The sequence below is a fragment of the Myotis myotis genome, unplaced genomic scaffold (assembly GCF_014108235.1).
Source record: "Myotis myotis isolate mMyoMyo1 unplaced genomic scaffold, mMyoMyo1.p scaffold_m19_p_8, whole genome shotgun sequence".
Taxonomy (NCBI): Eukaryota; Metazoa; Chordata; class Mammalia; order Chiroptera; family Vespertilionidae; genus Myotis; species Myotis myotis.
The window spans coordinates 45,454,909-45,469,288 of record NW_023416390.1 but is presented as its reverse complement, the minus strand read 5'-3'; the positions used below and the strand labels follow the sequence as shown (position 1 = coordinate 45,469,288).

The 14,380-nt window shown below is 40.8% G+C and overlaps 1 protein-coding gene across 3 annotated transcripts in view; it reads left to right on the top strand.

Moving 5' to 3' along the window:
- Nucleotides 1–14,380, top strand: part of RAPGEF4 (Rap guanine nucleotide exchange factor 4) — a 263,351-nt gene that overhangs the window by 38,571 nt on the left and 210,400 nt on the right. For all 3 annotated transcript variants that reach the window (XM_036319536.1, XM_036319537.1, XM_036319535.1), the window contains exons 2-3: nucleotides 571–713; nucleotides 3,998–4,086. In XM_036319536.1, coding sequence (XP_036175429.1) covers nucleotides 571–713; nucleotides 3,998–4,086 — 232 coding nt within the window. The remainder of the gene's footprint in view (nucleotides 1–570; nucleotides 714–3,997; nucleotides 4,087–14,380) is intronic.

Here is a 14,380-nt window from a genome sequence, read left to right as displayed (position 1 = left end):
AGACCAAATATAACAAAAGATGCCCCTATGGCTCTTACATAGGAAATTATAAGTTTCAGGAACTATGTACTAGAAGCAATGGACAAAGACCAAATATGTATGTATGTGTGTGTATATATGTATGTATGTATGTATGTATATGTGTATGTATATATATACATATATATAATCTATATAATTGATTTCGGAGAGGAATGAAGAGGGAGAGAGAAACATCAATGATGAGAGAGAATCATTGATTGGCTGCCTCCTGCATGTACACCCCTCCTCCCCCGAGCCACAACCTCCTGATTCATAGGTTGATGCTCAACCACTGAGACACACCAGCTGAGCAAATATATATTTTTTATCATAAATTGCAATGCCACACCATCTGCAATAAACATGATTTAAGGTGAATAGTTGAGGAAAGCTTGGAAATACCTGTGATGGGGATAGGTCAGATAAACATTTGCAATGAAAAACATAATTAGGATAGTTGGGTAAACTTTAATATAACAAAAATGATGCATGTTGACTCAAGTAAATCCTTGCTAACACAGCTTTTTGTGCATTGTCTCCCCTTTATAGACCATTGGAGCGATCCAGTGAAGATGTGGATATAATCTTCACACGGCTGAAGGAAGTTAAAGCGTTTGAGAAATTTCACCCAAATCTCCTTCATCAGATTTGTTTATGTGGTTATTATGAGAATCTGGAAAAAGGAATAACATGTAAGAAATTCAACTCTAATAGTATACTTTTATGTCCAGTTTATGTTTATGTGTGGTCATTCTGTGTGGATAGATAGCACATGGGGTATTTATGTGCCAAATATTTGAGCTTCAACCGAAGACATTAGATTGACATTTCCCTCTACTTTGTTTATTCAGTTTCATGTAGACATTTCCTTAACTCCTTTGTTCACAGCACGTCAATGGCTCTTCCAGGTCAGCCCACATCCAGATGGAGCCGGAAGAACATACTGATTCACATAATTCATCTGTATCCTTAGAAATTCAAACAATTATTTTCTCTCACCCCAAAACACAATAGTTGGTAGGATCTCAAGTAAAGATAAAAGGTCACTTAACTAATGCTGATAGTAATGTTTTGAAATAACCTCAGTGATATTGTCTATTTCAGGTGTGAATAAGGGGCAGGGAGAGTAAAACAAGATAGTTAGCTGCATTTTTATAAAAGTACTTTCTCCTTAAAAAATTAATGCTTTTCTATTTGTTGGATGCTTTATGATGCTATAACAAAACACTCCCATCCAACTGGCTTGAATAATCAATTACTTGTGTAAGAGGAAAAATCAATTTCTCACATGCCAGAAATCTTGAGGTAGGATGGCTTCAGGGTTGGCTCAATGACATTATTAAACTCCCAGGTCCCTCCCATCTTTTTGTTTGTTGGTTTTTGCTGTATATCCTCAGGTGTTGGCCTTTGTCCTTAGACTTGTCCCCAATAGATCTAAGATAGCTGCTGCCATTGGAAGCATTACATGCTAATGCAAATCATCCTGCTAAAGGACTATTTCTTGTGACTCTTTTTCACAAGTCCCACAGCAGACTTCCTGTATTGGCTAGAATTGTATCACAAGCCCATGTCTAAACCAATCACCACAAAGATAATGGGACTGCCATGATTGAATTAGACCAATCTCCTTATTACCCCATTGGAGCTAGGAAGGAAACTCTTGCTCTGAGCACTTGGCCCTTGAAGGAGGGTGGAAACTTATATATAATTCTTATATATATAATGTTCAGTTAGATAAGAGAAAGGGAGGGCATGATTCTAGATGGGAAACCAACAGCGTCTGTCACAACATCATTCTAGAAAATTTAGAAGACAAAGAAAATAAAAATCACCTGCAATTCCCAAACCCAGAGATTACTATTAACACTATGTGTGTATCCTTAAAGATGTTTTCCCATGTGTACACACACACACACACACACACACACACACACAGTCACACTTCTATTAAAACAATCATTCAAACATACTGTTTTCAAACATATTATTATTAATATCAGAAATTTCACTCTCTTGGGAATGAAACTCTATTTTCTGTTTCTTAAAGCCATTTTCAGTATGTTTTTTAAATTGATTTCAGAAAGAGGAAGGGAGAAGGGAAGAGAGATAGAAACATCAATGATGAGAGAGAATCATTGATTGGCTGCCTCCTGCATGCTCCCTACTGGGAATCAAGCCTGCAACCCAGGCATTGTGCCCTGACCGGGAATCAAACCGTGACCTCTTGGTTCATGGGTCTGTCAATGCTCAGCCACTGAGCCCCACTAGCCAGGCTTAAAGCCATTTTCAAAATGAATCTAATATGATATATAATGTGAATTTGATTGGCAACTAAAAATGTCTTTTGGAGCCAGAAGTTAAAGCCCTAACTCTAATATAAATCACTTGCAAAGGCTAGGAACAGCAGTTATTGGAGAGGCCAGCTATAAACTCATCAGTTCCCCATCTGAAGCTTATCATTGCACTTGGTGGGATGCCATTGTCATTCTTCGCCTTTCCACAGCATGCCTTAGGGCAGCGGTTCTCAACCTGTGGGTTGTGACCCCTTTGGCGGTTGAATGACCCTTTCACAGGGGTCGCCTAAGACCATCCTGCATATCAGATATTTACATTACGATTCATAACAGTAGGAACATTACAGTTATGAAGTAGCAACAAAAATAATTTTATGGTTGGGGATCACAACATGAGGAACTGTTTTAAAGGGCCAGAAGGTTGAGAACCACTGCCTTAGGGAGTTTAGAGCAGCTTGTCTGTCACATTAAGTATGGCTCCCAGCGGCTTGCTGTTATGCCGGGAGCACTGGCCTTGCCAGAATCCAGCTGTCCTACGGAGTCCTCATGTGCTTTCTCATTGAGTCACTAGATCTCTGACTTTAACTATGAAAAGAATGTTAAAATATCAGATCATTCCATCTGATTATTTAGGTAGAATATTTAAAAGGATTGTTGGGTTTATATGAAAAATTTTTAAAAAGAACTTTATTGATTTTATCTTATTTATTTTAGAAGGAGAGAGAGAGAAGAGAGATAAGAGAGCGATACATCGATCAGCTGCCTCCCATATACACCCCAACTAGGGATCAAACCCAAAACCTAGGTATGTGCTCTGATTGGGAATCAAACCAGCAACCTTCCGGTGCAGGGATGGTGCTCCAATCAACTGAACCACACTGGCTAGAGCTGTATGAAATTTTTGAACCAGTGTTTCAGAATGACTTTCCCAAGTACTGGCTTTAACATGATATGGGAAATAAGGTTCTACCTAAATATCTAATGGCTTCCTCTCTAAGAGTACAAAAGTAAAGCAAACTCAGGTTCAGAAATTCCTGATGAGAGTCATTTCCAAGGAGCACTTAACTGCTAATGCCTGAAGTAGTGAATTTATTTAAAAAAAGAAGCAGGAGCAAACAAAAAATAACAGGAAACCAGTGATAATACAATCATTAAAACTTTTAAAGCAGATTTTAATTTTTTAAGTCATTCATTGCTTAGCTTCAAAGGGGACATTCAATCCTAAAAAACACTTTGCTTTTAATAGAAATAGACTTAAGAAATCGGGGCAGTGGTCTGGTTTTATTGAGTCAAATAACCTTGTTAATATGTACCCTATCTAGAATAATAATTTTCCAAGAATCATAATATAATAAAGTATCTTTAATATAAATTTCATAGAACATCATTCTTCTTAAATTCAAAGGACATATGGTACTCAGGTTATCATTCCTTATTACTGCTCTGTAAACATGAAAGTTACATTTAAATAGAATTCCATTTCATAGAATATTGAATAAATAGGATATAGCATTGTTGATAGATGAGAAAAAGAAAAATATGTCATGTTCTTATGAGAACAAGTAGAGAAAGAGTCATAAACTCAGCTAAGTTCAAGTCTCACTTACTGGTATAATAATCAGTGAGAAACTATCAGGTCATACTGTAAAACCGGCATAGTGACATTACTGTTTCTTTTCCAGTATTTCGTCAAGGTGATATTGGCACAAACTGGTATGCTGTCCTGGCAGGGTCTCTGGATGTAAAAGTATCTGAGACCAGCAGTCACCAGGTAAGATGCCTTATTCCTTTTTTTTTTTTTTTAAGTAAGACTTATTATTTTTAAATGACACATTATCCCTATGTCTTCTATGCCATCAAAATTACATTTCAAACCTCTTTCCTCTAGTATGAAGTTCAATTGTTTGATGAATTTCTTTATCAAATTACTCAAGAAACATGCACACTGAATGTCTTCTGTGATTTGAGTAGGTGCCAGGTGTTGGAGCATGAAATCCAGGAGCCCTTGCCTGCCTTCCAGGAGCTTGCTGTCTATGGGAAATGCAAACAATTCATTTGCAATGTGATAAATTGCTGTTGTGTAAGGTGAAATGTGAGCACAGGGGGAAGGAGAAGCAAGTCTTACTAGGTTTCTCCTTAGAGCCTTCCTCCACCTGGTGTCCTGACTTTTCTGTCCTAGAAGTGACTCCCCTTTGGCCTTTTAGGTGCCCCAGCCATGCGGGAAAATGTGGTCAAGGCAGCCCTCTTACAATTTCTCACTATTTCTCTACCTCGTCTTTCAAATGGAGGAGGGCCAATGATGACATTTCCCCCTAAAGTGCAGCACTGGCTTCCTTATCTTCCTTAGTCACCTCTGAGGAGCTTGGCACCCTAAAAGATAAAACTCGTGTTCTCCCCTCCCCACGCCACACTATTTGTGAATATTTAAAATTAGATTCAGTCTCCTTTCACATCTGCACTGACTCTTACTCCATCATTAACCATCATTAACCAGCATGTACAGAACCTTCCCATTAGGAGGCAAGGACCTTAACTCTCAAAAGAATGGCCCCTAGAAGCCATCGTCAAGCTTCAGTATGAAAATGGTCCAAGTTTTCTATCCACATATTCAGGACTCAAGCTAAACACAGAGGGAAGAGAACTGGCTAATTGTAAAATCAGAACGAATTATCAAGAAAAATCAAAGAAACAATGAAAGGGACAAATAACCTGTCGCTGGGTACCATGTGTAAGACAGTGCTTCTGAGCCTTGTTCATATGTAGCACACATCAGCTGTGAGAAACGTTCATGACATACTAAATCTGAGATTTAAATTTTGTAAGGACTTACGTGCCTATTGGAGTTGCCCGTGTTATACCTATCTAAAAACCCATAGCATACTTTTTCTACGCATCGATGCATTGAAAGTTCCATTAGACATTGCCTGGAACCTATACCCCCTCTCCCCCTGACCTTGAGGGCACTTCCCTCTTGCCCTCTCTCACAAGGCCAGGTTTCTCTTGGATTTCAGAGAGGGCCAAGGTGAGAGGTAGGTTTTGATTCCTGTAAGCTGCCTCAGTTTCCCAATGGCACTGAGAAGAGCTAGCGAGCATTTCTTTGGTATCTGCCATGTGCTAGGCAGTGTTCTAAACATTTAACAGGTGTTTGTTTACCCCTTTAATCCTCACAGTAACCCTCTGAGGTAGGTCATATTACTGTTCTCATGTTATAGATGAGGACACTAAGGCCTGAGTAGTTAAATCACCTGCCCCAAGTAATGTATCTAGAAATTAGGGAAACTAAGATTAAAACCCAAGCAGTCCAGCATCACAACATATACTCTTAGCCACTGCCCTACACTAATTGACTCAGGAGAAGGATTCCAAAGCTGCCCACCTTCTGCCTGCAGACTGCTGTCCTGGTGGGTACCCTCTGGGCCTTTTGCTCAGAGCTGCTCCTGATGCTTACCTTAACCCCGTCTCCCCTGTGTGGTTGTACGGAGGGGACAGGGCCTGGAAGACGATGAGTCTCCTTGCTTTTCCATATGGTCTTCAATGAATAATGGTGGAGAGAGGGGAGAAGCTGAAAAGGCAAAGGCGAGGAAAGAGAGAAAAGGGAAAGAATATGAGAATTAAAGAGGAAAAGGGTGAGAAGGAAAGGAAAACAGGGAAGAGAGATGAGGAAGGAATAATAATAATTTTGAAAAGGCAAGGCAGATGTACCTAAGGGATGATTAATCACACCAGCAGTGATGTGCTGACAGCAGATGTTAAAAGCTGTGTGAGATTTTGATGGTATTAAAATAGTGTTTGACCAGGGGCTCTTGGACTATTGCCCTGGACCAATTATCTCTCACCATGCGGTCCCGGCAAAGAATAGCTGAGTAACACTTTGTTATTAGCTGTGGCTTTGTTTTTTGTTTTTTTTCAATTTTAACAAACTTTTAATTCTAGATTTTAGCTGTGGTTTTAACCTCAAACCCAAAGCTGAGAACTTTCCAAAGCTGGGCTTGGCCATCTCTTAAGTTGTTGGAATTATTAGCTTTATATCAAAGCTGGCTTCCTGCCTCCCCAGTGTACGTCACCCCTCAATGTCCAAGGTTTTCTGGATTGATTTGTATAGTCACTGAGACATAAGGATGATGAAGCACATTGCCCTCTAATCCTCCAGCACTCCAGAGAGTGGCTGGAGGTAGACAGAGGGCCCGGCCTTTTAATCAGCTCTGATGGGCAGGACATGGTTTCAGCCACAGGGGAGGAAGAAGCTAAGGAGAATGAGCAAGATGGATGTACCCCATTCCATGGCAAATTGCTTGAAAAGGAGAAACAAAAAAGTGATTTCTATCTGAGCTGGCCTTTTAATGGGTTCTGGGTCTCTGCCCTCTAGTGGCGTGGCCAAGTCAGAGTAGTGCCTTATATTAGGGTTCTCCAGAGAAGTGGAACCAACAGGAAATAGACAGGTGAAGATTTATTTTAAGGAAATGGCTTATGGGATTGTGGGGGCTGGGAAATTAAGCATTTGTAGAGTAAGCTGACAGACGGGAGATTCATGTAAAAGGTGATGCTGCAGCCTTAACGCTAAAAGCTGGAAACTCAGGTAGAGTTTCCATGTTGCAGTCCGGAAGCAGAATTACTTCTTCTTGGGGAAACCTCAAGGGAAATCTGTTTGCTCTTAAGGCCTTCACCCACATTATGGAGGGCAATCTGCTTTACTTCAAGCCTACTGATGATAAATGTTAATCACATCTAAAATATTTTTATGGCAAAATTAGACTGTCTAAGGAACTGGTTACCATGGTTGACATATAAAATTAACCATCATATTCCCCAATGGGAGAACAATGGGGTTGGGTGATGGACCATAAGGGGAGAAACAAAAATGACCTGGAATTTCTATTCCTAGAGATCAGCAACAACATTGCTAAGTGCCTTCATTGTGTCACACTGTACTAGGGGTTCTGTGAACATTAATGACTTCATCTTTAGGCATATATGTCCTATTTTATAATTGAGCTTGAAAATACTGTTCAGCAACATAGGTATAATTTTTCCTGGACCAAATTAAAATTTGAATTAAGGCCTGACATACTCCAAATTTTATGTTACCAGTATTTCTACTGTTCATGCAGGAAAAATGGTGGGCATGGGCAGTAAAAAATGAGAAGGAGGAGGAGGAAGAGGAGGAGAAGAAAAGTTAAAAGAGTCTAAGAATTAAGGAAAGAGGAAAGAGATAAGGCAGAGTGTCTTGCTAGCTTACCTCTTCATTTTCATTCCTCAAGTCTCTACCTGCCCTGCATGTCTGTCTTATCTGAGTCAGAACTCAGAGGAAATGGTGGTGATAAATTCTCAAACTTATCTCTGAGTTTCAGCCCCTCATTGGAATGTTAGCTGAGCCAGAATGGTGAGAAAAGAGCAGGAATAGCTAATGGTAATGGAGCGCCCACTATAGGCAGTTATGTGCAGAGCACTTTACAAGCATTATTTCACTACACTGCCCTCTCCTGTTTAGTGCTATTAGTTTCATTTTACAAGTAAGATGCTAAATGACTTGCCCAAGGTCACACAGCCATTAGGTATCAGAGCCAATTCTTTGTGATCCTAGAGCTCAAGTTCTTGATCAGTTTGGTTGTACAGCTGCCATCCAGAAGGAATAGTGATGTGGGGAGAAGGAGCTTTTCCCTTACAGCTCCTGCAGCCACCCTCCTGCATTTCTGATTCCAGCTCAGAGCGCCGCACCTTCTCACCTGCAAGCCCCGTCACAGGTGTTTCCTCCAGCTGAGACATGCTGTAGGGGGCGGCCCACTTCCCATGGTCGGCAGAAACCCGCGGGACGTGGGCCCTCCTTCCACCACCTTTCAGAGTAGGAGGCACATAGTGAAATGACCATGTTCCATTCCCTCAAAAGGCTCCTGGGTTAGAGCATGGGGTAGATAAGTATGGGTGATAAGGGAGGGAGATTGAGGTACAGTATGTACAAGGTAAAGGTGAAATGTTAGAATTGGTGTTGATGGGATGTATAGGGAGTTGAGAGAAAGGGAGGATCCTGCCATGAATGAAGAGGTGGATGGCAATGCCATTAATTAAAATAAGGAACACATAATGAAGAAGAATTCTTCACAGATTCTGGCATATTGTTTTTATATTATATATTTATTAGGTGATATTGATTTGATGGAATTTTTTCTAAACAAAATCACCCTATTTCTTTTATATAGTTATAGGAAAATATAACTTTCAAGAATACATAGAACATAAATATTTTTTTTGTCTCATAAAATTCATATTACCTTCCCACCATTTTCAATGCAATATCACTTTTTGTCCCTTCCCATCATCCCCTTGTACGTTTTTGCTCACTGGGTTAAGAAAACACAGCTTCTTGCTCTCTGCATGGTTGGTTTGGCATGCTCTTTTTGAATTGTTTGGGCCCTAGGTTGAGGGTTACACATTTCTTACTGATGATATCCACCGAGCATAGTAGTAGTAACACTCATCATTTACAGCGTTTCACTTGCATGCTTTTGTCTGAGCCACTCTTTGAGATGGACCCAACTCTGCTAGATTTTGCTCAAGTCACAAGGCAATGAGTGGTCTGCTCAAGACGGCTAGTGGTGACCCACAGAGCTCGAAATCACCATGATTTTTGTACCCAACCAGGCCCTGCCTTGCCACCCTTAGCAGTGGCCAGCATGTGCTCCATTTGCCTGGGGCATCTGTAAGGGGCCGACAAAGGGATCTTATCACAAGCACCTCCAGTACTAGGGGTGGTGGTCGTGGTGTGTTGACCCTTCTTTGCCCCCTTAAGTCACTGATGCCTAAGATTCTAACAGAGAAAGCCACCCGCTCCACACGTGGGAGAAGTATTAAATACAGGCGCCCTGGTGAGTGATGATATAAACGTTAGGCCCTTTCCTAGACGGGGAGGACAGAGAAAAAAGCTGATGGGCTGTGGAGAGCCAGAGGGTTCACCTCCCAGTTCTGTTTGGAGTGACCACCTGGTCAGTTTAGGACCACAAGCCTGCCAGCCCGGAGGCAGACCTGGCAGGATGAGCTTGCCTCCCCTGTGGGTCTGCCTCTGGCTCCAACGAGCCCACCGTGGTCCGAAATCCTGCCGAGCTGGGTCAGAGCCGCCTTCCTCTCACACAGCCCGGCCAGCTAACTCTCTGTGCTGCTTCCCTGTCTTCTCTTTGCCTGAATCTCCTGCCCCCCAGCCCCAGGATTCAAGTATGGCCTGGAGTGAGGAACACCAAAGCCCCTGGACGAGGAGGGGGACAGTGGGTCCTGCCTCTTGGAGACCCACCCTGAGGGCCGGTGCTGTGTGCTTTTTTTCCTTTGTGATGGCCTTGAAACCATGTTTGTGATAAGAATTCTGAGAAATTACACATAGATTCTTCTGCTCCTATGATTTTGATGAAATTTTATTAATTTATTTTTTAAATCCTCACCAGAGAATATGTTTTCATTGATTTTTAGAGAGAGAGGAAGGGAGGGAGGGAGAGCAAGAGGAAGAGAGAAAGGAACATTGATATGAGAGAGAAACATCAATCGGTTGCCTCCCATACATGCCCCAACCGGGGATCGAACCTGCAACCTTTTGGTGTATGGGGACAGCACTCCAACCAACTGAGCCACACGGCCAGGGAAAATCTGATGACATTTTAAAGATTCCTACCCTTGCAAATAGCTTCCTACAAATCATATTGATTCCGCTACTCCATAAAACGAAACCTACTTCAGAAACACTCTTACTCCCTGTGCCTGTGTAATTGTCAGAGATGCCTCCCCCAGCTTCCCACACACTGCTCCTCGGCCAGCCTCTCTCTTACCCCATGAAACTTAGAATGCCCAGCAGAGGACCTGTTCACACACCTCTTCCCCATCCCATAGTGTCCCAACCGGGCTCACATAACTTGCGCTTGGCAGCACCGATCCTATTAAGGATTCATCTTTCCAGTTCCCAGAGGCACCTGGCCCTGTCCTCAGTCTCTCACCTAAGCTTAACCAGGACACTCACACCTTCAGGGGCCCACAGCTGAATTCTTGCTCTCAAGGAACCTGCCTGTTTGGGTGTCTATTTAACTTAAAGGGCTAACAGTCAGAGATTTTTACATTCCCACGAGAATGAATACTATGGGTATACTTTTTTTCATTGATATGTGAATAGATTTAGGGTGAAAAGTGAAAATTGGCACAAATTATAAACAATAAACTTAAAATAATAAATAGCTTATAAACTGCACTATGTCAAGCAACAATATCCAACTCTGTGTGTGTGTGTGTGTTTCAGACAGAGAAAGAGAGAAAAGGTCCTGCTCTTTGTAGATTTTATAGGCGAGGGGCCTTTTAGGCATGGTAAATATTGGAGTCCCAGATACACATAAGGCTTTAAATTAATCTTCACATCCAAGAAAGTATAATATGTTGCCAGTCATATCAAAGTAGAATTTCATATGGCTGTTTGGTGCATACAGGTTCGTGCTGCAAAATAGAGAATGAGATGATGTATTAATTCATTAAAACTTCTGCATCTCTTTAACAAATCTCATTTGAATTGTAAATGTATACCTAATGCAAAGCACAGTGGTTAAAATCAGACGTTTGCCACTTAATTACTGTGACCTTAGGCAAGTTAGATTTCCTACAAGTTGGGGATAGCAGTTCTAGCTTAAATGAGTTAGTGTATATGAAGTACATAGCACAAAACTTGGCATAGAGCAGGGGTTCTGGTGCTTTTTTTTTTTTTTTTTTTCCATTTCCAGAAAGAAAAGTTAATTGCCCAGAGTGGGAAATGCTGTTGATGGCTACGCCTGCAATGCTGTAATTCTACCACAAGAGGGAAGTGCTAGCATATAAAATGTACTCCGTATGGGACATGGCAAGAAGTTTAACAATGTTGTTCAGCCATTTCGCGGGATCAGAGAATCTGAGCAGCACTTGGCCTTGGTCATCATTTTATACATCCTCGCATCTGTCTCTGTGAAATTCTCGGGCCATTTTTAGCCCAATTTTGGTGAAGAATCTCTTACTGGTACCCCCCCCCCCCCCCCCAAAGTAAAATGTGCTCTTATTTACCCTCTCTTTATCTCTACATCAAAGATGTTTTTAAGCGTTAGTTTTATTTATAAACTGTAAAGGACAGGCAGGTTTCTCCTTTATGTGGGCCTGTCTTTCTCTGTCTTTCTGCCTTTGCCTGTCTGTTTCTTCCATCCACTCTCATCTCATCCCATTGTTTTCAGACAGAGAACATTGTCATTATCGGGAAACATTTTCTGAACACATTGATGGAGCCCATAAAACTTGGACGGTGCCATCCCACGGTGGTAGTTTGTAATATCTTGCTACTTGTCTACGCTCAGGTCATTTGTTCGGAACTGATCAGGTTTATTTAGCATCCCTGCGTCATATATCCACATACTGTATTTGGGTTTTTGCCATGTAATTCTTTGTTTGGGTGGATGCAAGACTGAGCCACAGGGCAGCACAGACTGGCTCTCTGCTGAACTGGGGTTGGCCTTCCTCGTTCAATGATCACAAGGCCAGTGCTGGTCCATCTGACGGCACCTTCCTGCAGCCGGCGTGCCAGGTCCTGTTACGCTGTGTCTAACACTCCGATTCCAGGGAAGTGCTTGAAAAGTAACAGATCTTGTCTTCCCTATTTGTTAAAAAATCCACATTTGCCTTAGAACTATTTTGCCTTTGTGCTTGATGTTAAATCCTTTAGATGGCAAATGCTCTCTAATGTCTTGACAACTTCAGAGATTAGGTTCCATTAAATTTTTACTTTTTAAAATAACTTGGAGCATTCAATAAATTTCAGTACTAAATTCAAACCCATGAAACAAACACAGACACTACCAAACTTAATGGCAACAATTTCCTATAGTCCTAAAATAAAAATTGTAAAAATATTTGCTTTGAAAAGGTTTGTGTCTTAGGGTCTACACACTTGAAGGACCAATGTGTTCCTCAATGTTAACACAATATGCATCCAAAGCAATAAATGTGCTGTGCGATGAACATTTTTGAGCAATATGGAAATGATGTAAATGTGCGTAAGTGCACAGCAAATGAAACCATCAATAAAGTAAAAAGTCAACCTATAGAATGGGAAAAATATTTACAATATTTGCAAACCACATATCTGATAATGAGTTAATATAAAAAGTATATAAGGAATTCATACAGCTCAGATTGCAAAAAAAACAAGCCAATTATTAAATGGGCAAAGGATTGAGTAGACATGTCTCCAAAGAAGATACACGAAAGGCCAGCAGGTTCATGAAAAGATGCCCGGCATCACTAGTCAATAGGGAAAATGCGAATTAAAGCCACAATGAGATGCCTGATAGGGTGCTCATCATCTAAAAGATAAGCAATGCTGGTGTGCATGTGGAGAACAGGGAGCCCTGTGCACTGTTGGTGGGATTGCAGCCACTATGGAAAACAGTACAGGGATTCCTCAAAAAAATTAAGAATAGAACTACCGTGTGATCCAGCAAATTGGCTTCTGGGAATATATGCAAAGGGAATGAAAACACTAAATGGAAATTATACCTGCACCCCCACGTTCATAGCAGCATTGTTTACCATAGCCAAGACATAAAACAACGTGCCATCTATAGACGAGTGGGTACAGAGATGCGATAAATATACAAGGGAATAGTACCCAGCCATAAACAGCGAGGACTCCCACCATTCAGAACAACATGGATGGACGTTGGAGGTGTTATGCTAAGTGAAATATGCCAGACAGAAAGACAAATACTGCCTGCTCTCACTTATACGTGGAATCTTAAAAAAAAAAACACACAAAAACATAATAAAAAGACCAGATACCCCTGGAAATTACAGGACAATTAAAAAATCTTTATGTTTATTTGCTTGATTATTATTTTAAGTTTCATCAGGCTGCCTGTAACTTGCGTCAGTTGGATTTTAGTAGACGCTTATAGACATTATTTGCAAGGCACATGCTTATCAGCTTGGATATCAGTGACATATAATCACTGGCTTTCTCAGCACCATTCCCATTTTCATACCATAGCTGTACTTTATAATGAAACAAGCAAATAAAATGCCTCATCTGGGAATGCTGCTTTATGAAAACTCAGTATACCATAATTCTGACATACAAAGCAGATAAATTAAGGGGTGATTAGTAGCAGAACGAAAGGATTCTTTGATTTACAGCAGGATTCATCAGAAGGGTTTCTTTGAATACAAGCTCCCCCCCAGAGAGCTGAAGTGTTTTGCAGATCATTCAAACCACTTGACATCCAAACTGGGCGTCAGAGAAACTTGGAATTTAAGTGTTGAAAAGCCATTGTTAATGGAAGATTAACAGGAAATGAATATAGAGCTTCTCTGTTTCTTAAATAATAGAAAAATACAGGGTGTCCCTAAAAAATGTATACACACTTTAACAGCTGATAACTCAATTTTGAAAGTGAAAGGTATTTTAGTAAATACTTCCTTTATAATTATTCAAAGTGTGTATACATTTTTGGGGACATCTTATATAATTTGCTTTTTAGAAATTTTGATAGCCTAAATATGGCTGTCAGAAATAATACTTCCCATTATTTATGGAGTGCCTATGATATGCCAGGAACCATATAGAACTCAGTGTATATATTATTTTATTTTTATTGAATCCTGCTAATAATCTTATAAGAAATATTGCTTCCATCCTACAAATGAGGTACTCTGCAAAGCATTTTAAATACATCTCACTTAACTGTTGTGAGGAATAAATGAGGCATCATAGTTAAGACACCTGGCCAAGTGTATGGCACATAGTAGGACACTCAGCCACGTGGAGATCCGCGTGGATACTGATGCACAGTAGGGTGTGCGCTATTAAGGGCAAGTGGGTAATTGAGTGTTGTAGTGGGTAGGAGAAAGAGTGATCAAGTGGACTGGTAAATGAGAGAGAGCTGGATCAGATCGGGAGAAGAACCCAGATGACATGTCAGTGACGTACCATCGGCCATTCTTTTGAGAGCCCATACCTCTAGTTATTTAGTAGAAGGCCTCAGAGACCCACTATGCTTCACTAACAGTGAAGTCTTCCCATGTGTCACCCA